The sequence below is a fragment of the Melopsittacus undulatus genome, chromosome 3, assembly GCF_012275295.1.
Source record: "Melopsittacus undulatus isolate bMelUnd1 chromosome 3, bMelUnd1.mat.Z, whole genome shotgun sequence".
NCBI lineage: Eukaryota > Metazoa > Chordata > Aves > Psittaciformes > Psittaculidae > Melopsittacus > Melopsittacus undulatus.
In genome coordinates, this window is record NC_047529.1 from 16,843,298 (window position 1) to 16,866,845 (window position 23,548).

General features: G+C 40.6%; 1 protein-coding gene across 1 annotated transcript in view; it reads left to right on the plus strand.

The window, feature by feature from the left end:
- The window catches only part of PKHD1 (PKHD1 ciliary IPT domain containing fibrocystin/polyductin), a 243,492-nt gene that overhangs the window by 196,314 nt on the left and 23,630 nt on the right, over positions 1-23,548 (plus strand). Inside the window, exon 59 of the mRNA XM_031046619.2 lies at positions 19,543-20,548. Within this exon, the coding sequence (XP_030902479.2) occupies positions 19,543-20,548 (1,006 nt within the window). The remainder of the gene's footprint in view (positions 1-19,542; positions 20,549-23,548) is intronic.

Sequence of the window (23,548 nt, forward strand, 5' to 3'; positions counted from 1 at the left end):
CAATGGAATTTGAGAAGTGTTTTTTCCTTGTATTTTCTTTTTCAACAGCACAGTCAAAAAAATTCTCTAATTCAGAGATGAAACCCTGCACCTCTGAACTCAATGTCTGTGTTGACACAGCTCTCACAGAAGGACCTGTGGAGAAACTCAGGGCCTGGTGAGCTCCCAGATCCGTCCAAACTTCAATCTCACAAAGACCACACAGGCAGATGATGGCAGTGTAGAAATACCTGCAGTCACCCATGGACAGCCACTTCAGGTGTCCCCCTCCTTTCAGGCAGACTGAGGCTCACTGCATCACATGTGCTGTGAAAGTTGTTTTTCCTTTGTTTCTGGGGCCTGTAATTTCCAGTTCAGTGTTGGTGTGGGCTATGGGTTAGGTCTTGAGGGAGACCTTGTGGTATGCTAAAAAGATGTATCCTGTGCACCCTCGGTACGTTTGCAGATGACAACAAGCAGGAAGGCTCTGCAGAGGGATCTGCACAGACTGATCAATGGGCTGTGGCCAATGGTATGAGGTTCAACAAGACAAAATGCTGGGTCCTGCAGCTGGACCACAACAACCCCATGAAAAGCTATAGAGCTACATGAACCAGCAGTGTGTCCAGGCAGCCAAGAAGGCCAACAGCATCCTGGCCTGTGTCAGAAATACTTTGGCAGTACACAAAAATAATAATCCCCCTGTACTTGGCACTGGTGAGGCCTCATCTCAAATACTGTGTTCAGTTTTGGGTCCTTCATTGCAAAAGAGGTATTGAGGTGCTGGAGAGGGTCTAGACAAAGGCAATGAAGCCAGTGAAGGGTTTGGAGAACAAATCTTATGAGGAACAGCTGAAGGAACTGGGGTTGTTTAGCCTGGAGAAGAGAGGGCTCAGGGGGGACCTTATTGCTCTCTAAAACTACCTAAAAGGAGGCTGTACTGAGGTGGGGATCAGTCTCTTCTCTCAGGTAACAAATGATAGAACAAGAGGTAATAGCCACAAGCTGCACCAGGGGAGGTTTAGGCTGGATTTAGGAAAAAGTTTTCACTGAAAGGGTAGCCAGGTATTGGAACAGGTATCCAAGATACATAAATTTCCCTTGCAAGATGTTGATTTCTCTCAGCTGAAGCAGGAGTTTTTCAGCCGGTTCCAAACTACAGAGAGTCTAGCAGTCCCATCCATATGACTGTCTTAACTCTATAGATATGAGAGGGAAAACTCACAGTGGGTTAGAGGCATGCAAGTTCAGTTATATCTTCCTGAATCACAGAATTACAGGATCACAGAATCCCAAGGGTTGGAAGGGACCTCAAAAGATCATCTAGTCCAACCCCCCTGCAAGAGCAGGGTAACCTAGAATACATCACACAGGAACTTGTCCAGTTGGGCACATGTAGGAGACTCCACAACCCCCCTGGGCAACCTGTTCCAGTGCTCTGCCACTCTGAAGGACTCCCAGTAAGAAATCATCTGTATCAGGGAGTATGCATATGGACTGCGTCCAAAGGGAGTGGAGGTTCTTTGCTGTAAGCCTTTATTTTATTCACCCAATGTCTTTTTACTCTCGTCAGCCTTCACTGAGGCTGTTAACTACAGTTTCTCTCCCGTCTCTGAGGCAGGCTAATTCAATGGCAAATTTTAAGTAAATTGTGCAACTGCATCAATGCATTGAGTTGATTGGTGGAAACTGCAGAAAGCTCCTTCTGTTGCTATCAATCACATCTATGCAGATGTTCAGCAGCATTAAATAATTCCATTTGCCATTTTGTAAACTGATACCATTCTTAGTTTTTCTGTGAAATATTGCCAAAACTATAAGTGTGTGCATTAACTGAATGCACACAAGATGTCATGCCTTTGTAATATCTGAATTAAAGTATGCATATATATATATTTACATTCCAAGGTAATAGATGGTAGAGGCATGATGGGATTCTGCTGGTTTTGGTGTACAGACCACTGAAATAATCAAGCCATCACTTTCTTTTCTTCTACTGCCACAATCCCTTTGGTCACCATCAGCTCTCTGCAACCCAGTGATCTAAAAAACAACGACTGGCGGTGACAAAGAATCAGAAGGAGGCTAAAATCCGTGTGGCATGTGACATAGAGAAAAGGTCACATTGCCCTGCATCAGCCCTCTCTTAAGTTAATTAAGGGTTCTTTATTTTCCTTAATTCAAGTGGATGGGCCTCCAGGCAAATTCTATTTGTAACAACACCGCATTTAAGAGTAACCCTGTCTGATGCTGGCGATGCTCCTGCATTTCCTAGTGTCTTCAGGCTATGAAGCATCCGCTCAGCCCTCCACTCACTTTTCAGGTGTAAGTATTGCTCCCAAGTCACCTGGAAATGGGTTATCACCTGATCAGCCTGATCTAGGTGACTGTCCCTCAAAAAGCAAGCCTGTGAGCACCATGGAACAAAGCAGACAGAAGATGCAAAGGCAGTCTCAAATGAAAGGCCACAATAATTTCAGTCTTTTCACTTGTGTATGTGCAGTGGGTTCCTATGTACAGCAGCAAAATAGTCACCAATGGAGAGTCTGAAGAAGGGAGATTGAAATACAGGGCCAAGATGTGTCCGTGGTCCTTGAAAGGGCAGACCTCAGGATGGACAGCAGAGTCTGTCTCTTCCATCATCTCTGTCTCCATCTTGCCTGGGAGATGTGTTCCTGCCCTGTCCCTTGTGTGGTCATGCACAGATGTATGTTGGCTGAGGTGGTGTTCATGACACTGGACATGCTTGGGGTCCTACTAAAAGGGCTGACCTAATGGCACATTTGCAAACAGCCCCAGTAAGTCTTCTAATTCCTCCTGGCATTGATGGCTGCTGTGGATCAGCTCAGAATGTCTCTGAGCCTGTGCTCAGAGCAAATTTTTCTGTGCACACCATGCCATATAGTTAAAAGAAACAGCAAGATGTTTTAGTGAGGTTCATAGTTCTCATCCAAGGCAAGGGCAAGCAACAGATTGTTTTCTCCAAAACCCACTAGTGGCAGAATCCAGGTGTTGTAGCAGCTCCTCACCTCATCCAGCTCTTGCTCCTGTATTTACTCAACATGTCTATAAGCATTTCCACAGGTATTTTGGTTTTGTGAGAATTTACGCATACACGTTTCACTCACTGTTTCCCAGAGGAAATTTTTAATTTCCTCTTAATTAGAGGGATGCCCATGCATGATGAGTTGAGAAGGGGGGTGTTTGACGTCACCATGCATCAGAGTATTTCCCACACTTACATGAGACCTTAACCTCATTGAACTCAAAGATTACAACTGATTATTGAAGAGCAGAGCTGACTCCAGCTGCATCAAGCCAGAGAGACACTAGCTGAGTAGACACAGGAAATTATTGCCATGTTTGCTCCCATGATGACTCCAATCCTCCCAAATCCATCCTCCCTGTATTAATTAAGGTGCAATAGGTAAGCTTGTCTCTTTTTAGGTGCTGTCAATCTATTGCTCATTTCCAGCAGGGAGATAACAACTAGGAGTTGACAAGATTCCTCCTTTCTCTTCCACTCAATTTTGTTTCCTGCCTCACTAATAACGGTTTTAATGATCTCCTTGAATTGTTTTTCTCCACTTAAAGTATTTTTCTGCTGTAAGAAAATCTCAGCTCCAGCCATGTAAACTGCAAAGTGAATGGTAATAGTTTGTTTGTAACAACTACATAACAAATTAAAAAGATCTAAATGTGAAAAAAAAATATCAGCATCCTCCAACAATGCCAGAAGAAGGCCAAATATTTCAAATAATGTTTGCTTGATCTTAGCCTCTGATTGTGAACTCTTCTCTCAAAGGGACTCAGAATTAATACTGGCTGCAGGTTTCCTTGCTCACTTACTTATACTAGAGATACCTCCTTAAATTACATGTGTCTTAACTTACATGTCTGTGTCCTCTGTTAAATTTCACAGCTAAATTTGTGGTCAAGGCAGCATCCCCAGGGGCAGATGTTAATGTGGATAGGTGTTATGCCCATGCTAAAAAGTGGTGCCAGGCCACAGACATGGAAACACAATCCTCTGCTCTGCAAAAATGGTTGCAACAGCCCCTGGCATGCTTTTGTTCTGGGCCAATTAATGCTCTCCCAAACAATTCTTGGGTGCAGTTTGGGAGTTAATGTGTGCCAAGGAACATTCCCAGTTGGTCCATTGGATGAATCCATCTTGTTTTGAAAGCTGAGACAGTTTAATAGATGAATGCAGTCATACCATGTCAGTTGGCCTTGGTGTCTGGAAATACTCCTGGGCACATTTAATTTACTAGTGAAGATGTAGCCAGAATGTCTCTACAGGACCATTCATTACATATATATCTGTGTTGAAGTCAATGATTTTTGTACTAGTCTGATTGCATCCCACTGCCTCTGGTTTTAAAACTCCTATTTTTCTTTTGGCTGCTGTAGCTGATCTGGGACATAATATGCTGTCTTCATAAATCTGTGCTGTGTCAGTTTTCTCAGTCTTCAACGATGCTCAGATTCCAAGAGCTGCTAGTTAGTTTGGGTTTTTTTTCCCACTCTAAGATGATTAAGTGACCTGATTGTAGTCAATTAAAAGGCATCTTTCTATCTGGCAGCTTATATGTTAATTTTTTTTTCTTCCTTTTTAGGCTCTGTCGGATACATGTTTAGGTAGCATAGTCATTTCGGATTCCATAGGAACATGCATAGTTGGCTAGGAAAAACCTCCTGGTATCTACCTCATTTTTAACTCTACCAGTGCCTTCCATGCTCCTGAGCTGCTTGAAGTGGGATATGTGAAAGAGAGTAGATTTAGATTAGATACTAGCAAGAAATTGTTCCTGGAGGCAGAAGTTCTTTAATGTGAGGATGGTGAGGGGCTGGCACAGGTTGCCCAGAGAATCTGTGGCTGCCCCGTCCCTGGCAGCATTCAAGGTGAGGAATGGCACTTTGAGCAACTTGGTCTATTGGAAGGTGTCCTATGGCAGGCAGGTGGAACAAGGTGGTTTTAAGGGCCCTTCCTGCTCAAACCATTCTGTGATTCAATGGTTCTATGTCTCATAAAAACAGCGGCGAGCATGGTGGCAATGATCTGCACAATGCTGCTGCAAAGACCTCAAACCTTCTGACTACCTTTGTTCTGGTAAACTGTAAAGAATCAGAACCAGTTTAATGGCTGTGGAGCTCACTCTCAGTATGGCCACATGCATAATTATTAAAAATCCCTTATCCTCCGGACCAGACTGGTTGCATCCAAACTGGGGTACTCACAAATCACCCTAACCCTCACACAGCTCCTAGACACTGTTTCAGTCAGTTAGTTGACCTAGACAAAAAGAAACATGCCAAGCACTGTTCTAGGAATGTAAAATATGTGTGACTGAGTACTAGGGCTAAGGCATAAGGCTTCGCAAGTGTAGACGTAGCCTCATTGTACCTCTTCTTAAGGCTTATGGAAAGCAATTGTGTCCCACTGCATTCCAGAAAGTAAGGGTGAGGCTGGAAAATATATGGTTAAAGCTTCTGAGAGTTTCCAGCATGGGCAGCATGCTTAACATGCCATCACTACCACAACCTCATAAGAAGAAATGTCTTTGTGGCATTTCAGACATTCATTCTGCATGTATTTTTCTGTCTTCTATGAAAAAACAAAGCCAACCCACCAAAAAAATCTCAGACGTTGTTGTTCCTGGCTATAATTTTCATAGCTAGGCTTTGAGATGTTTTATCCCTCTTCAGTCCCCATTGGCATCACTGATGTTGGGAGTGATTCTCCGTGCCTAATGCGAAAGGTTTGGCATCTGCAAGTAGGAGTCTGAAAGGTTGCAGTTGCAGTTCCCCTCAAATCCTTGCTATTGATCTCTCAGATACGGTCTAAAAGTGAGAGCACTAACCAAAACCAAAACAAACCAAAACAAAAGAAAGAAAAGGGTTGAGTGATGCCTTCCTGTTCTTATCCTGATTTCTGTTGGTTAGTGCAAGGCAGAAACAGATTTGAGGAGTACAGGAGGTGCTTGAAAGGCTTTAAAATAAGTCTTCATTGGTACTGCTTCCTCAGATTTTATGTAAAGGTAGAATTAGAGACATTCAGGTTCACAACACATTCTGTGCAGAGATTTTTTTACGTAAAGTGGAGCATATTATCACTTGTACACCTCTTTTTACTAGTTATTAAGTGGACAAATTTGATATCTCAGTTTGGTGTTTATTCCCAAACTTACTTTGTGTGGTTTCAGATTACCTAGGAAAATATTAACCATCTGGGCCTGAATTATATGAGGAATCTGATTATTAAACCAGACTGTATCTCTCAGGTCCTTGGAAACCTTTCTTCCAGCAGCATGAAAAGGTGACGTGTCACTCTAGATTTGAAGGCTGGAGCTAGTGTAGGTACATCCTCAGCTCCCCACAGGGCTCAGTTCCTAAATGGTAATTCTCCTTTCCTCTTCCTGTTCTCTTTCAACTCAAAGCCATCTGAGGAGTATCTCACTGTCAGCTTTTTCAGAGCATAGGAAAGGCGAGTCCGGTCTCCATAGACCCTTGTCCATAACACTTTCCAGACAGATATCTTAAGCCATTCTTGCTCCAGACCAGCACTGTCAGTTTACATGGATCAGCAGAATGATCAATAAATGGTCATGTAAACACTGTTTCAGTCAAACACGGGATACTGATCTCCTCTGGTTATCCTATTCAGTACCCAGGTGGCTGGTAATGCCTGGAGTTAAAACAGGGTTGTGGTGCCACAGAGATGAGATGCAGGCTTTGATGATACAGATCTGATCAACGTCCATACATCCCATAGTTGCCTGCTGGATGCTTGTGCAAAGGTCAGGCATCTTTAGTGCTCTCCCAGAAGGTTTTTAATGGAGTGAGCTGCTCGCTTTTATCCTTTCTCATAATTTTATGAGGCAGAATTCCCCCTCCCCCAGGCAAGGAGCCAGCCTGCCACTAGCTTTTCACTTTAAAATTATGATGAAGTTTGAAATAAAACACAGCCATGGACTGAACCCACTAACTCTCAGTCTGAAGGTATTAAGGCTGCTGGCTGATAGAGACAATATCTAGTTCTTGGAAATGTTTTGCTTCTAGCACCCGGGATGATTAGGAAGAGAGGGCTAAGAGAAAAGATAATGATTCTGTATTTGCTGTGGAAATGGCAAGTGCAATTAGAATTGCCAACTGAGTTGTGATCAAAATTCTGATTAATTACTTACTGCTATTTCACAGAGAAGAAATTAGTGCGTATCTAATTGTCGTTAGTGAAATGTATTCTGTGCCTCACTTGCATAAATTAAATGTAAAGAACAAATCTAGTGCATGTGTATGAAAGAGACAGAAAGAGCAAAAGAGAATGTGTGATATGAGGCAAGATCCTCAGGTGATGTAAATCAGGACTGCTGTCTAAAGTCCCTGGATCGTGACACTTGGACCCAGGATGCTGAAAGAGGTATGCTTTGATTTGGGTATTTACTGAAGGTCTGTGCTATATCAAAAGAAGAGGTCAGACCAGAGCATCACAGCAGCCTTTCTTCTATTCTTATTGAATCTCACTCTATCAAAACCAGTCACAGCAGTATCAAATCCTATTTTCAGCTTGTGATGCCATGACACCAACCCCCACCCACCCACACCATCAGAGACATCCTATAGTATAATTTTTGTTTGCTTATTTATTTCAGTTTCAGCTCTGCACATGCTCTAGGCACATGTACAATAATGGCAATTACACATTGTACAAATCACATCAATAATTTTAGTATGAAAGAGAAGGAAAATGCAGTGCTATGATTCCAGTTCTTTAATCGGCAGGACCACATTATGTCAATGAAGCGGGGACACGGAGGATAAATTAGATAAATTCCTCTTGCAATACCAGCACCCGGCACTGAAGTGCCCACCATGTTCTGAAAATGAAATGTATTCATTAAAAACGTATCTGCATTCATTTTCCCGCTGATGTCTTTTGGGATGTCTTTGTTTTGTTTTTTGTTTGGTTACTTCATTGGTTGGTTTTTGTTTGGGTTTGTTTTTGTGGGTTTTTTTCCTAAAATAACAGAATCTGATGAAAAGAAAAAAAACAAATATCCCTAGATAGGCACTTTGGCAGTGCATTTGCTCTCTCTAAAGAAGTCAGCTTGGTAGCTTGATGGAGATGGCTATCAGTGTCACTGGTAATTAGATAAGCCTCCTCCTCCCTATTGACCCTCAATTAACTTTTATTCTCCAAGCAGAAAGGGGAGAAAGGTTGCAGAAGTGGTGAATGAAACAGACCCTCTTATTTTGCTAATATGTGAAATTTGTTGTTAACTTGAAAGAGGCTATTTTCCTAAGCAGGGGCCTAATTCTGCTTACATAGGTGTAGCTGTTCTGAATTTAAAGAGTCACTCCAATATCCCCCAAAATTGCAATGAAATCAATCAGCTGTATTAATTGCCTTGCAGCAACTTGCCATTATCCTTATCTTTCCTCGCCTCTTGCCTATCCTCATTACAGTAGCATGGAAGCATAAGTTCTAAGCATAAAATATTATTTTTATTTTCTTATTACTTTCATAATGAGCCAGTGTCCCACCTCTTTAACAAATATTTCACTTCTGCCCACTTGAGTCTGAAAGGGCACAGCCATCACCAGTCAGCTATAACAGTCTTTCTTTTCCAGTCAGCTATAACAGTCTTTCTTTTCCTCTCTTCCTATCTCTGCCTCTCTTATCTCCATGATCTTCTTTTCTCTGTCTCCTCCCCCTCCAGACAGCTTTATTAAATTCAGATCTCTACTTTCTGAGGTCTCTGTGTCTGAGCTCCTGTTCCTTGTGAGCCACTGAGAGCAAAATTAAACAATATGTCAAGATTCCCTTGTGTTTCTCCTCCCTTCAGTGTCCTTGGCAGTACAGGGATCCTTACCGCAACACAACCTTCTGGTTGGATATTCAGGTTGCTGACTGCAGTGCAGCCAGGATTATTAACCCTTTTTGGATCTCAGGGAAACATTATATTCAAGAAAATGTGAATGAATTTTTGACAACCGACATTATGTGCTTGACATGACATACTGCCTTTTTGGGCAGATGAGGGTTAGGAAGTGAGAGCTCTGCTGAAAGCTCTTCACCAGGGAAGTCATACATAAACAGAATTTCTGTGGCTTTCTTGGAGAATGGCTATAACCCACTTGATAAAGCCACTTAAATTTAGAACTGGAACAATTTTCTACCTGCTGGGTTAGCCCTAGTCCTTAATATTTAGTACTTAGTGTACTTTGGAATTAGCCTTTCCATGTTAGTGGGATACAACCAGGACCTGCAAGGCTTCAGCCTGCTGTCCCCTTTGATTGCCAGATAAAGCATGTGGAAACTGAGCAGACCCGGCCAGATGGGCTCTTTGTAGGATCTTCAAACTGCCATGGCTCTTCATGGCATGATGGGAGCTGAAAGTTGCTCTCTGATGGCCCAGAGCAGCAGAAAGGCTCATGCAGGTTCCTTCTGAGAGGCTGTCAGCTAAGCTTTTCTGTTAGTATGCCTGCTAAATGAAATGAATTCTGATATTTTTGATGCCATGGAATAAACAACTAAAAATTGTGCTTGTACTCTAATGTATATATGTCTGGCAATACTGGTGTTATACCAAAACAACCAGACCCTAAATAATCCATACTGGCAATTCCCTTCATAAAAGTTGGATAATATAGACTATTATGAGTGAAGGGCACCTTTTAATATTGTGGATGCCTATGCTAAGCAGCCTTTGGGAATACTATGTTGCTCTGCCTATCTCAGCTCTGTTCCAGTGCTCTTGTTTATTCTTGTGATAAAACACTAAAAAGCTTCAGAAAAACCAATCTGTTTAATGCACCTGTCTGGTTTCCCATGCACAGATAGTGTACTCCCACATGACAGCTTTGAACGAAGTTTTGTAACAGTTGAGTATTTGTATACTTAAGCACATATCAGGGCAATGATTAATAGATGCATAGTACCCCAAAATTAGGAATCTCAAAAATGTTATTGAATGTCATGTTTTAGGGCTTGAGTATAATGTATGAACCCTCAAGAGCTCTGTTTTTAAATTTTTTCACATCAATCTGGAGGATTGCACCATGTAGGAATGCAATTTTATAATCTTATTCTCAGATAGGGTCAAAACATCAGCTGTTTTATATTGGCCTAAGCAGCAAGCTGTCATCAAATAGACCACCTGAGGAAGTGGCCTGCTGGGAATGCATTTTAACCATCCAAACTGAGACATTCAAACCTTTGCAAGCTCAACCACCAGAAATTACAGGGAAAAGCAGAGAACAAATAGGCTTTGGTTTTAGTCTCTTCAAGCACCATATGATGTGCCTCTACTTCTCTTTTCTGTTTCCCATTGCAGGATGGGATGTTTTCAGACTAAACAAGTCCCTGTAACTCGAAACCCAACCATCATTTATGGAAGTACCCTGTGCAGTATGGTTAATAAATAAAAAGTTAAGAAAAATAAAAAGACAACCTTTCCACTATTAACAAAAGACTCTTCAAAGCTATTCTTTTGCTCTGGGCTTTTACAATAATAAGCTGAAAAAATACATTAGAGAGCAGACTCCTTTCTAGCCACTTCATATTTCATTTTGCCTCTCACTTGTCTATTTATTTTCATGTCTTTCCTGATTACTTCTCAATTGTAGAAAGACAACATTAGGCACAATGAGTTTTAAATATACTCCCTGATCAAAATGACTCCAAGGGCTGTCTGAATTTTCAAACAAACAGCTCGCTATAAGTCCTGAGTAAAATTCAAAGGGAGTGATGCCTATTACTTAGAGCAGGACAGTCAGGACTGCATGGGTGTTTGCAGTGTTCCACCAATGTAGTTATTCTTTTTTTTGTGGCCACCAAACCACACAAGTAAGATCAGTGTGACACCTGAGTTCATTCATGTTTATATGAAAAAGAAGAACACTACCCGGTAAAGTACAAGAGATACACCAACTTCAAACCTACTCTTCCGTGTTGGAGTTGTCCATAGAACTTTGATAGGACAACGAAACAGGCCATGGACTAAAACAAGCACACACAAGGGTAACTATTTACAAAAGTAAGCCTCAAAGCTTCTTCAAACCATCCTGCAAATGTGCTAAGTTATGTATGGAAATACCATTAGGATCACAGATCTTCAAGTAATTTTCAAGCCTGGCAGGTTCTCTAGACACACTCTAACCTGGGAGTTTTGTCATAGTAAACATACATGAAGTGTAGATATACTATGGTATTTTATAAAGCCCTCAGAAGCTCTATCTAACTTCGTAGTTATCCTTTCTCTGAGCAAGAGGTTGGAATAAATGACATATGGAAATCCCTTCTGCCCTATTTTTCCTGAAGATTGATGTAGGTGTGGTATTTTAAGACTATGCCTACAGACACATTTTCTTTTAAATGGTATTTGAAATCAGCCTACTTCTATCTCTGCACCTGTGTTGGTTCCTAAGGTTAGAAATTAGAGATTTAGACTTTCACTGTGTTTGCTTAGATGTCTCTTTTGCAATAAATTCCTTCTTTCTGGCTTTCCAAGGTGTTCTTTTCAGTGTCCCCCCTGTTTCATACGAGAGCTGTGCTGCTCAGGAGCAGACAGCCGTGGTCTGCAGGATGACTGCACCAGGCATAGCTGGGAGTATCTGGATCCCAGGGTTTAAACATCATAGCTACAAAAGCCAAATGCAGAATTTGGTCTTTCTAAAAATTTTTTGCAGACTTTTTGCATATCTGTCAGGGATAGGGGAATCACCTTTCTTATTTTCTAGATTAACATGGCAGTAGCTTCACCTCCCTTCATTCAGTCTTTCCCCTTGTTCACAACTGGACAAGATGGCTACTTGAAAGGTGAGTACAGAGTTGTCATTACCCATTTATTTCAGAATAGAAACACCTATTACCATATCTGTTCTTCATCCTCGTTAGCTACATCATTAGGAGTTGGGGTCATTTCACCTAACTTCAGCTGTCTAAATACAGGTCTTCCATCCAAATTAGCTTTCCAGGTTTCCCATACAGCCACTTGAGACAGATAACTCCAGAAGTCATAAAATCCATCCAAGGAAATGTAGGAATGAATGGTCCTCTAAAAGTCTCTTCTCTCTCTCTCTCTAATGATTATTGTCTAGATGAACAGCTTAGACTATACAATTAGCTTAGAGTAGATGCTTAACATTTAAGCAGCTAAAATTAATGTGATGAATCCCATTCTATCTGCTCAGATAATGACTGTAGCCTTTGTATCTCAAATTTTAGCTCTTCAATATGTTTTCATAGGTATTCAGATTCTGTGCTATGCTTTCAGATTAATTTTGACTTCTAAGGCTTAAAATACTTGCCTCCCATTACTGTTCATTGTCATAAATATGTCATGGTGTAATATAGCTGTCTGTACCTGTAATGAAATCCTTCTGCTTTAAGATTCAACTCCATAGCCCATACAGGACTAATATTGCTGAAAATCACCCTAATAATGTCACTGGGAATCTTATGCTTTCAAACCTTTCTGTCATGAGCACAGGCTCTAAGCCTGTGCCTTCAGCCAAGGCAGATACAAATACGACTTCAACATTTTTTATAACTTACCTGAGAAAGGAAAGAAAGAGAAAGGAAAGAAAAAGAAAGAAAGAAAGAAAGCAAGAGAGAGAGAATACAAAAGAAAAAAAAAAGAGAAAAGGGAAGCAATTGTATTTTTTATGCTTAATTCTAACATGAATACTTCTAAAATCTGCAGTTATTTGGCATTTTCCTCTGGCCCACTAAAAATGGAAAATTGTTCAGTCTCTTTGCTAGTTTATTCCCAGGACCAAAGAACTGTTCTCACTGGAAAGAAATTATAATAATAGTAATAGTAAAGTGAAGTTCCTTGCAAATTTTATTTTGGAGCATTTCATTTTGTCCCCTGACTTTATTTTTGCAGAAGAAAAGGATGATTTGTCTTTGCAGTGACTGCAGGCAAAGGAGGTAAAAAGCTGAGAACCTTCCCGTCCATAACAAAAGCTGGCAGTGATGGTCTTAATAGAGTTCAAGTTTATTTGACTAATTCTTCACCACTTGTCAGAGAACATACTTTTGTTTGTGGTAACAAAATAAACTCATTCCTCCCCCTTTTCTCTAGTGAGTAGCACAAGCACTTGTGTGGAACACACATTACTGCTAACCGTTGCGATGTTTGCTGTCAAACTCATTTATTTATGCAACCACTGTGGAAAGGCCTGGGGCCCATAAGCAACCCTGAAAGATTTCAGAGCCCTGGTGTGGGGTCATGAAAGGGAAAGTAAGGGGGAGGGCAAAGCCTCCACTAGTTATGAGAAAGGAACTGACACAGGAAATAGTCACATATGGCACAGATTTATTGTGTCCGGGACTTCCCATTCAAAACTCATTATATCCACAGCTCAGAGCAATGCATGACATGGCCACATTCATTTTAGATCTGGCATCTGATGAAATTGCTGTTTTGTTTTTGGGTGGCAGTGGTAGTTTGATCATTCCTTGGCCAGAGAGACAGTGACTGGAACTGTGTCAGGAAAGGCTCTGCCGTTTTACACTGCGTATGTTTGACTAAAGCATCATCCCTTAATTGAACCATGACAAAAGGCCTGGGCTGGGAAGCCTCACTAAAGGGCACTTCAGATTTACTGAGCCACTTCCTCTGAGAGTGCTCAAGGTATATTGTCCTAGTTAGGTTATTCTCCTCCCTGGTTTTTCACAGTTTTGTGCGACAGGCTTGATATTTTCTGTCAAATGCAAAGACAGAATGTCTCTGACTCAAGGGGTTCCTGACCGGATAGTCACTGAAAGCTTGAAGAGCATTTTGGGTGAACATCGTTATATGTATGCTTTGTCCCTATACTCTTTCTAGATGAGTCTTTGATCATTGTTGGAGAGTATTCTGTTCTCAGAGGGCTTCTGGTCTCCCTTGTTCAGATTTTACTTGTGCGCTTTGCCTGATTCTTAGTTTGGAGATTAATACTCTTAAAGGATAGTAAAACAATGACAAAACGTAGCTAAAACTTCTAAATTCACTCATTTATTAAGGTCAAGAATGAGTAATTACTATAGTCTCTGGGACCTAGAAATTTGAAATTTTTTGTTCCTAACTTGGTAAAATATACTACCATCTCTAACATATATGTCTTCTTTCTTAAGCATGGGGGAGCTCTGAAAGGTTGTTGCTAGCATAAAAATATATAATCAATTGAAAGATGCAAATAATGCTTGATTTCACAGTTAATAAATATTAGCAATGTGTGTAGCTATATCAGTGCGTGTAAACAATGAACAGAACTGATATTTCATGTACTACACCTGTTTATCTATGGATTCATATATGAAAGGGCATATGCAGATCCTGTGATGCATAGTAGGAGTGAGCTTATACTACACACTTCCTTTCAGTGTAAGCATTAATAACTGTTGTCTCTTTACTTGAACACCTACTTTCACAAACCTGTAGGAACATAGTATCAAGTCCACAAATGCAACTGAATTTGGCCAGAGGGTTTAAAGATTTTTTTATGAAGGAATGATAAACAGGAGAGTGTAAAACCCCACACAGTGTGATATTATGACACTCATTTCCTTCTAAAATCTTTTTCTTGAAAAGAAAGAATTAACAGCCTAAAGCAATCATTCAATTTTTGTTTACATGGTCCCTGCTATGAGGATGTATTTATGTGTGTGTACCTCACACATGTATGTTGTTGTGGTTTAACCCCAGCTGTCATCTCAGCCCCACACAGCTTCTTGCTCATTCCCCACCCCAGTGGGATGGGGGAATCTGAAGGGCAACAATGAGAAAACTCATGGGTTGAGATAAAGGCAATTTAACAGGTAAAGCAAAGGCTGAATGCACAAGCAAAGCAAACCAAGGAATTCATTCACCACTTCCCATCACAAGCAGGTTTTCATCCATCTCCAGGAGAGCAGGGCTCCATCACATGTAACAGTTACTTGGGAAGACAAATGCCATCACTCCAAACATCCTCCCTACCCTGCTTCCTCCTCCTTCTCCCAGCTTTATATACTGAGCATGATGGTACATGTTATGGAATATCTCTTTGGTCAGTTGAGGTTATCTGTCCTGGCTGTGTCTCCTCCTACCTCCTTGTGCACCTCTAGACTACTTGCTGGTGGGGTGGTGTGAAGAGCAGAAAAGGCCTTGACTCTGTGTAAGCATCACTCAGCAACAGCTAAACATTAACACTGTTTCCAGCACAAATCCAAAACTTAGTCCCATACCATCTACTATGTAGAAAACCAGCATATACATACACAAATACACGAGCAAACACACATGCCACTATGAATTCTTATGCGTGTTTGCAACATATAGCTTGCAAGAAACCCAACATAACTAAATGACTGGACACTGCATACCTGTGTGTTTTCCCCCTCAGGGGAGCAGTGGTAAACTCAGCTGATTGATATCCCTAATTTATAGTCAGTGGGATTTCTAAAATGATGGGGAACGCCTTGTTCCCGCATCTGCTGAAGCTGGTGGGCTTCTTTTCACTTACCTACATGAAGATTTACACAATCAGCATCTGCAGAGCCATAGCTTTCAAAGAACAATTTTGTTGGCATGAGGACCCTGTGCCAGATATTAAACAGGAGAATCAGGGACAAAAATCTTAAGAAATAAAAAACCTTTTGTATAGAAAAAAGCAACTGACCTTAGTATAATTTACCTTTGCCAGATTTCTAAGGTCCTTGCTGGGACTTTTTTCCACCCCACACCCCCCTGCATTTGAATGTCAGCAGGTCAAAAGGAACAGTTAATGCTGATGAATATTTCCCCCTCAGCAAAGATACGTGCTGACCAGCCCAAGGCCAACGAATTGCAATTTCCAAACACTGTCCCATTTATCTCTCCCCTCCCGCTTCCTCCCCCACCTGCTTTTATATTTTTGTAACTATAGTTGTAGTTAAATTAGAAATAACTGAGAAATAAATCCAATTGGATGGAAAGAAAATTGCAGGAGATTTATTTTATTTTGATAAAAAACTGACGTTGCGTTTTGTTTTTGTCAAAAAAAGACTATATTTTTCCTTGTACCATGAATTGTGAAATCTATCACGAAATGGGTAAAAATTATTGAAACAAATGGTGGCGTTAACCTGAAGGGGAAAATCATTAATGTTGATGTATTTCATTCAATTTTAAATGTAGAGTTTATTTTATTTATTTATTTATTTATTTGACGCTAGGGAACTAGGGAAAAGGCAGGAGACTTGCAAAGGACTCTGTGTGCCTTTAAGTCAAAACATCTATTTTAAAAATACTCTTCCCTGCTTCTCTCTCCTGCTCCATTTTTCTAAATAAAGGATATGAGATGTTGCTGTTGTTGGTGGGTTTTTTTCCTAAGCAAAGAGGACCCCCTCGGCGCATTTTTCTTTTCAAATGTGAAATGAGGTGGAAAATCCTCATTTCACGACAGGAAGGACAAATATTGACACAAAGTTAATATTTGTCAGGAGCCCTAGAAGCAACCTGAGTGCTAAAATCTCATATAGATATATGTGTTTGTGTATCTATGTTTGTGCATGCATGTATATAATTAAATAATAAACTTGACTTGGTGATAAGGGAATCTGCAGAAAGCAAAGTATGCTCTCTGAGGGTGAGGAAACAGCTGTAGATGGTGAATACACACACTCTCCATATACTATTTCTGTTTTTCTTGCACTGAGCAGAACACACACACAGCACGCTTGCCCATGCATGCACCCAATGTACACATGCCCTCTTCCTCTGTTCAGGTGATGTTCAGTCTCATCATGCTCATATTGCTACAGATGTGAACATCTCCATCTTTCCCACCCATCTGTAGGATCTGTGGTTGACCTACACATACAGGTTTCTCTTTCTTTTTCCTAATTTTTTTTTCTCCCTTTCACACACATATATGTGCAAACACACCCACACATACATATATAACCTGTTTAATCCAATTTCACTCATTGCAGTGGGGTGCTTCTGGAATTTATCACTGTTATTGTTCATCGCCAATGTAAATAGCACATGTCAGCTCAATATTCAGTGGTCACTCAGTATTTATTAAGTCCTGTCCACTCTGGCCTTTTTTAGAGGAAAGCCCTGGGGCAGATTAGCTGCTGGCCCTGACATGCCGCGTCACTTATCTATTCGCATTGATTATGAGAGTCAGCTGTGGCCAGGATTCACTTTTTCCTTCTATTCTCAGACCCCTTTTACAATCACCCCTGCTTGGATTTTCATGAGGAAATAATCAGATTAGGGCTTCAGTGGCGAGTTCATATGGAGTTCTCTTTCTCCAATGTGCTACTAACTGAATAAACGTGTTTTGTGGTAAATTGTAAATGACATTATGATTACTAAGGCCAGCATGGGTTTCATTTAAAGGTGATCGAAATTGTAGGCTGCAGAAATTGTGACTGGCAGATAAGGCCATTTGGAAGGAGACAACCAACGATGCCTGTGTGTGCATGGGAGTGCATGTGTGTGCACAGGAAACCAAGGAAACTCACATTTTAAGACAGGCAGGACAAAAAAAGTCCTGGGAAATCACAAAATATCAGCAAAATCCATTTATAGACAAGGGAAATGTTACTGGGGGGGTGGGCTGTGGGGTGTTTCCGGTAGAGCAGACGATGAGATCTGTCAGCCTTTATGGGCTGGCTGCCTGCTGCAGGGTGCATCCTCCCAGTGCCCCAGGACAACACTGAACATCTCCAAGTGCAGCATTTCCCCTTCTGCTTCTCAATGAATTTCCCTCTCCCTCTCTTCCTTTCCCCAAGTACATGCCGATAGCAAAAATACATACACTGATAAAGCAAAAATAAAAAGGGAAGGCAAGAAAAATTGAAAGAAAATGCTAAGCTGGTGTCTAAAAATAGGGGCTTTTGCACAGATCTTATCTCACTTGGACGTCCTCCCTGAACATAGCTTGAAATTTATCTAATTTCATTGCTTTCTTTGGTGACTTGCAGAGCAAAAGCTTATTCCGGGAAATGCTCACAAACCATGGTTTGCATATGAGGAATCCCCCTCAAATAATAGATTAAATGTCCACAGGATCCAGGTATTGAGATATAACTATAAGCAGAGAACACAATGATTTCTCATAGTTCTTTCCCTGGAGTCTGTTTTTTTCTTCTAGCAGTGAGTTTCCAAGTTCCTTGAAAAGAGGAATACCCTTTTATTCATCCAAAAGTTTGGGACTCTCCATCATTTCTTTTTATTGTTAGTGCCAGAAACTTCTGATCTTCATGCACATTCCCAAAGCTGCTGAATGAGGCACGCAGAGTTAGCATAGACATTGGCCATGCTTTACCTAACATGTTTGTGAGCACAGATAGTTAGGGAAGAAGCAGGCTAGATGAGGGAATTATTATAGCTGGCTACAGCAGCAAATTCCTCCTTTGATTTTATTTTGAAGAGAGGAAGGCAAAACAGAAACCCACACCTTTTCCTAAGATGCTCCAGGCAGAAATGTTTATGTCTTTAGTGCCCGTATCTGAACTCATTTACTTTTATTCTCTCTTTATAATCAGTGATGATCTCATAATTACAGCCCGAGGCCCTGTTTCTCTCATCTTAAAGCCCATATTTGGTCAGATGGAGCATACCCTAACTCAGAAGGCTGTATGGATTACACCTCTTCTGTACAGAGCCTTCCAGAAAAGAATTCTCTTGACTTTTCACAACAGACACTTGGGATGGGATTTGATAGCAAATCCTCATATACATGGAAGTGTCTTAGCTCCTGTTATATTCAGTGAAATAATACCTAAAGTGTTATCTAAAGTGGCTTTTGCACTCCCTTGTATGATGTGTTATACCTAAAGCTGTTACAGCTACCCAAAGAAGTGCAGGTGACATTATGTACATGTATTTAAGTGAAAGGATCCTACCTCAATCTCAATACTACATACCTGCCTGGGTCAGGTCTTCACTGGCCACAATGGGAACCTAAGCACTTGGAGCTCAAGTAAGGGTTTCTGCTGCTTGCAGGTGTCTTAGTCTGATATTTTTTTCTAGCTTTAAAACTCTGTGAGGTGGTTCACTGCTGCAATAGATTAATGGTGTTATGGTCCTGTCTAGTTTTTTTGTTAGAGATATAATCACTGTGAGTGGGATGAGACAGTTTAATGTAGAGTTACATTACTTTTCTGAGGAATAACAGTCATGCCTTGATTTATTATCCTGCTATAAGTTTAGAACAAGGAAAATATAGAAGACACAAGGACATACTAGGAAGATAGTCCTGGGTCAGACCAAAAGTCCATCCAGTGTGCTTGCTCGTTCAACAAAGGCCATAATTTGATACCTAGAAAGAACAAGTTAAGTGTATGTGATTCTTCTCTGTCATTTGTTAGCAGTCTTTAACTATTTTCTGTTTAACAACAACTCGAGGTAAATGAACTTTCTACCTATTTAGTGCCCCTTATTGTCCAGGCTACTTTTACATCAATACATTTTAGCATAAACAAAAGTGACTTGAGCATTGAATAGGAAAATAAGCAGCCATAACACAAAATACTGAGATGATGTCTGAAATATGTAATTATTGTTTTTTCTTTCATGATCTCCTATTCTCTTCCAGGAATTTACAGAGATGACAGTAAGTGCATCTTCAAGCCCTCAGCACAAGGTTATTTCTGCAAACAGGCAGATCATGCATTTGTCATTCTAGAAAACCTGGACCACAGAATGGTCAGCCAGAGACTGTTTCCAGTGGTAGCAGTGACTGGCAGCTTTATGGATACCTTCAGTGATGTGACTTCATACAGTTTCTGTTATCCTACAGAGCATCATTCTACTTTTTTTTCTGTGTTGCCATCTACCAAACTCACTACAGTTTGCTTCCCAAACCTAGAACCTCTGACTTTCAGACTCTACCTCCTGAGTGGCCAAAATGCAAGCAGACTACCCCTAGCTATATTCTACAATGAACTACTCAGTCTTCGTGTTTTTGTTCAAGGGAAATACGTTTCTCCAACCCCATCTTCTTTTTCACTGAAAGAAGGAGCTGGAGCCAATTACTTTAGCTTTGAGGACAATCTTCTTTATGTTCTCCTCCATGAGAAGGAACCTGTAGAAATAGTTGCTGGCCTTTCTCTTCTTTTGGCTTTCACCATAACCGAGGCTGCTGGGGAAGAGGGTGAGGCAAGTATAATACATCAATTAGCTGATTTCTTAAAGGTTGATCACTACCAAGTCAGAGTAGTCCACTATTTCCTGGGAGGTGAAAGCATGTTGAAGGTAATCTCGGCCAATGTTAACAAAAAGAAATATCACTGCCCTAACATGGCATTTTGCACAGCCCTTCATGGTAGGTATGGCTCACAGAAAGTGGGAAGAGGACCAATGAGCACCCAAACTCTTCAGTCATCTGATGCAGCTGGTCCATCAAGAGTGCTGATCATTGAACTTGGTGACCCACCAGCCCATCCAAGAAATGAGTTGACCAGTGACAGCTTAAAGAGTTTGGCCAGAACAATTATCAACACTCATCAGACTGGAGACCTTCAGAGAGGCCTTGACTTACCAATTGACACCTTAATGGTGACTCAGCCTGCCTTACTGTTTCCAGCAGAACCTATGGATAGGTAAGTATCAGATGCAGCATCAGAAGATAAAGATTTAAGTGCTGTGAATCAATATAACCACTTGATATGCTTATTAAGATGGGAAGTAAGTTCTCCATTGATTGAAATATGACTAAACATGCTGAAACACTTAATAAAGTTTCCATGACAGAGCTATGCCCAAGCTGGACTCCCGATTGTGAATTACCCTGTTATTCTATTGGTGCTAATAAGTCTGTGTACTGCAGAGATGTCCAAGATTCTTTAAATGAGGAACAGAGCTCCTAGAAGTCTATCTTGAAAGTATAAAGTATTAGGTAAAGTCAAAATTTCTAGAGAAGTTCAGATTATAACATCTTTTAGATTTAAAACAAATCTATCAATGCTTATAAATTGATGTAGCACTAGAGATGCATTATTAAAGAGGGGTTGCTGCCTTCACTAACTTGTAGACCTAACCTTGATTTATATTATGTTAAAATGTAAAGCCAGAATAGACTGTTTAATTTATACCTCAATCTTTTACATGATAATGGTCACTGCTGTTCTCTTTGATACCTGATCATTGACCTTTCTTTTGGACTAAAATTCTAGACAGTCATCTGGTTTTGAAGACCTTGGGGTTGCCCAGGGAAGTTGTGAATGCTCCATCCCTGGCAGTGTTCAAGGCCAGGTTGAACAGAACCATGGGCAACACGATTTAGTGTGAGGTGTCCCTGCCCATGGCAGGGAGTTGGAACTTAATGACCTTAAGGTCCTTTCCAACCCTAACTATTCTATGATTCTACATGAGATCTCGACACATCTGATGCTACCTGAATGTGTATCTAGATTTTGGGTGCTATCCCTGGTTTTGCTGTCCCAAGTACTTGCCTGCTTTCTCTTGTCACCCTGTCTCTAGATTCCCCTGAGAGTTTCTTCCTCTTTCTTTCACTGTTACATCAGCAAGTTTCTGGGCATTGACTCTTCCTCCTCCTCCAGAGTAATCAAAACACAGCTGTCTGCTTTTTAATAAATTGAAAGATTTGACTTCTGGTGAATGTTTCTTTCCTCCTCTGTCTCTGTTTTTGGAATCCTTTTAGAATTAAGCATGTCTGAAAAGCCCACAGTTTTCCTCCATGGTTGATTCCTCAACACTGGAGACTTAAGATTCAGCTGGACTGGGTGTTGGGTTATCTTGTCTAGACCATGCTTTTGCCAAGAAAGATTGGACCAGATGATCCTTGAGGTTCCTTCCAACAAGGTATGCTATGATTATATCAGTGTCATATGCAAAAGTATTATTAAATCCCCTTTTTCTACTAGCAGAATTCAATGATTACATAAGCCCATTTTTCCACAGAAATAGATCTCATGGTTGTCTGTTTATTCACTGTATTCCCTAGTTCCTTTCCAGTTCTAGGAATCTAGGACCAAATCGACAGGTTTTTTTCCCAGATCCTACACTCATAACAATCTGTCTTTTCATAATTTATCAGCCCACCATCCATGCATTTTATCAGCAGTGTCTTTATATTTGTTGACAAAACAACACAGGACACTCCTTTATTTAATAGTAATTTCCCAATGGAAGCTTTTTTGAGCTCTGCTAGTTACCTACTTCTTGGTCAGTTTTTGTTCATACTATTTTTAAATTGATATTCCGTACCAGACTGATTTTTTAGGGGTAATTTTTTTCCTCTGCTCCACATCAACCAACAACCCTTTCTGATCCTTCTTCCTCTGTTTCCATCTTGCTCCTTTCAGCCTCTTGCAGCCACTCTTTGCAAAGGCCCAGACAACAGCCCTTATCTGCAGAGAAGGCTGTGAGAACCAGGCTGGGAAGGAACAGACAGCAGTGTCTTTCAGCCTCAGATCCCGAATCTGTATTAAAAACATATGGGAATTATGAAAAAGGTAATGTCCCATCTGTTTTTAATAAGGCACAAGGGATCTGATGTTTGGCAACCTTATTGTGTAGTCTCTTGATATTACATAATGTTATTTTTTGATGTGCACTACTGAGCATTACACAAGTATAAGCATATTCCATCTATACAAGAAATAAATTGGATTTGTCTAAGACTTACTTACTTTCTTTTATTAATACCATATCCTCTACCATTTAGCACTGACCCCTGTACCATCCTGATGTCTGTTGGCCGCTAGCTATGCAAACTACTACTCATGTGCCTAACTTTTTTATTAAGCACTATGTGGTTTATGGTAGTAAAGCAGCCACAAAAGGACACTGGTCTGTGATCATAGGAATATTTGTTTTGCTGTTTGGTTTTGGTTTGTTGGCGTTGGTTTTTGGGTTTGGGGTTTTTTTTAAGTAGTGTTATATTAAGTGCAGTGGGAAGTTATTTCAAGATCCAAACTCTGAAGATAGATATACAATATTTTTTACCAGCACAATTAACATTGCTATTGCCAGCTGGGGGTGTTTGTGTTACAATGTAGGACACTACAAAAATTGACAGCAAAAAAATATTGTGTTAAGTGATACACCCTGTAATAGGAAATGCTATCCTGTCTGTATGCCATCCCAAGACATGCTGTAGCCCACAGAGTGTGACAGGTACGAAACCCTTCATTCAGTGCATCCATTACTGATGAGCTGAACAAGCAGAGCAACAATGGCTACACTGCAGGAATGGAAGAAGGTATAGATTTTTTAGAGTAAGTTCACCAGAACCCTACTAAATACCTATAGATTCCTGAATGCATTAGTTTTACATCACAGAAGGGGAAAAGCAGAGATCACTTAAAGGAGAGGACCACCTTTTTCTGCATGCCAGGGGAGGAACTTTGTGATTGTCTCATTTTCAGGCACAAATAACATCTCCACACTGAAGACTGCTCTCCCAGCTGTGGTTTGTCTTCCCATCTGAGCATACTTTGTGAAAACAGAGCAGCAGGGATCAGGAGAGGTTTCTAGGAAGGAGGTTGCTTTATTATAGGGAAAGAGCAGTGCTAGCTTAAAGCCATAGATTCACTTTCTCAGTAGGAAAGACCTGGGATGTATATTGGAAAGAATAG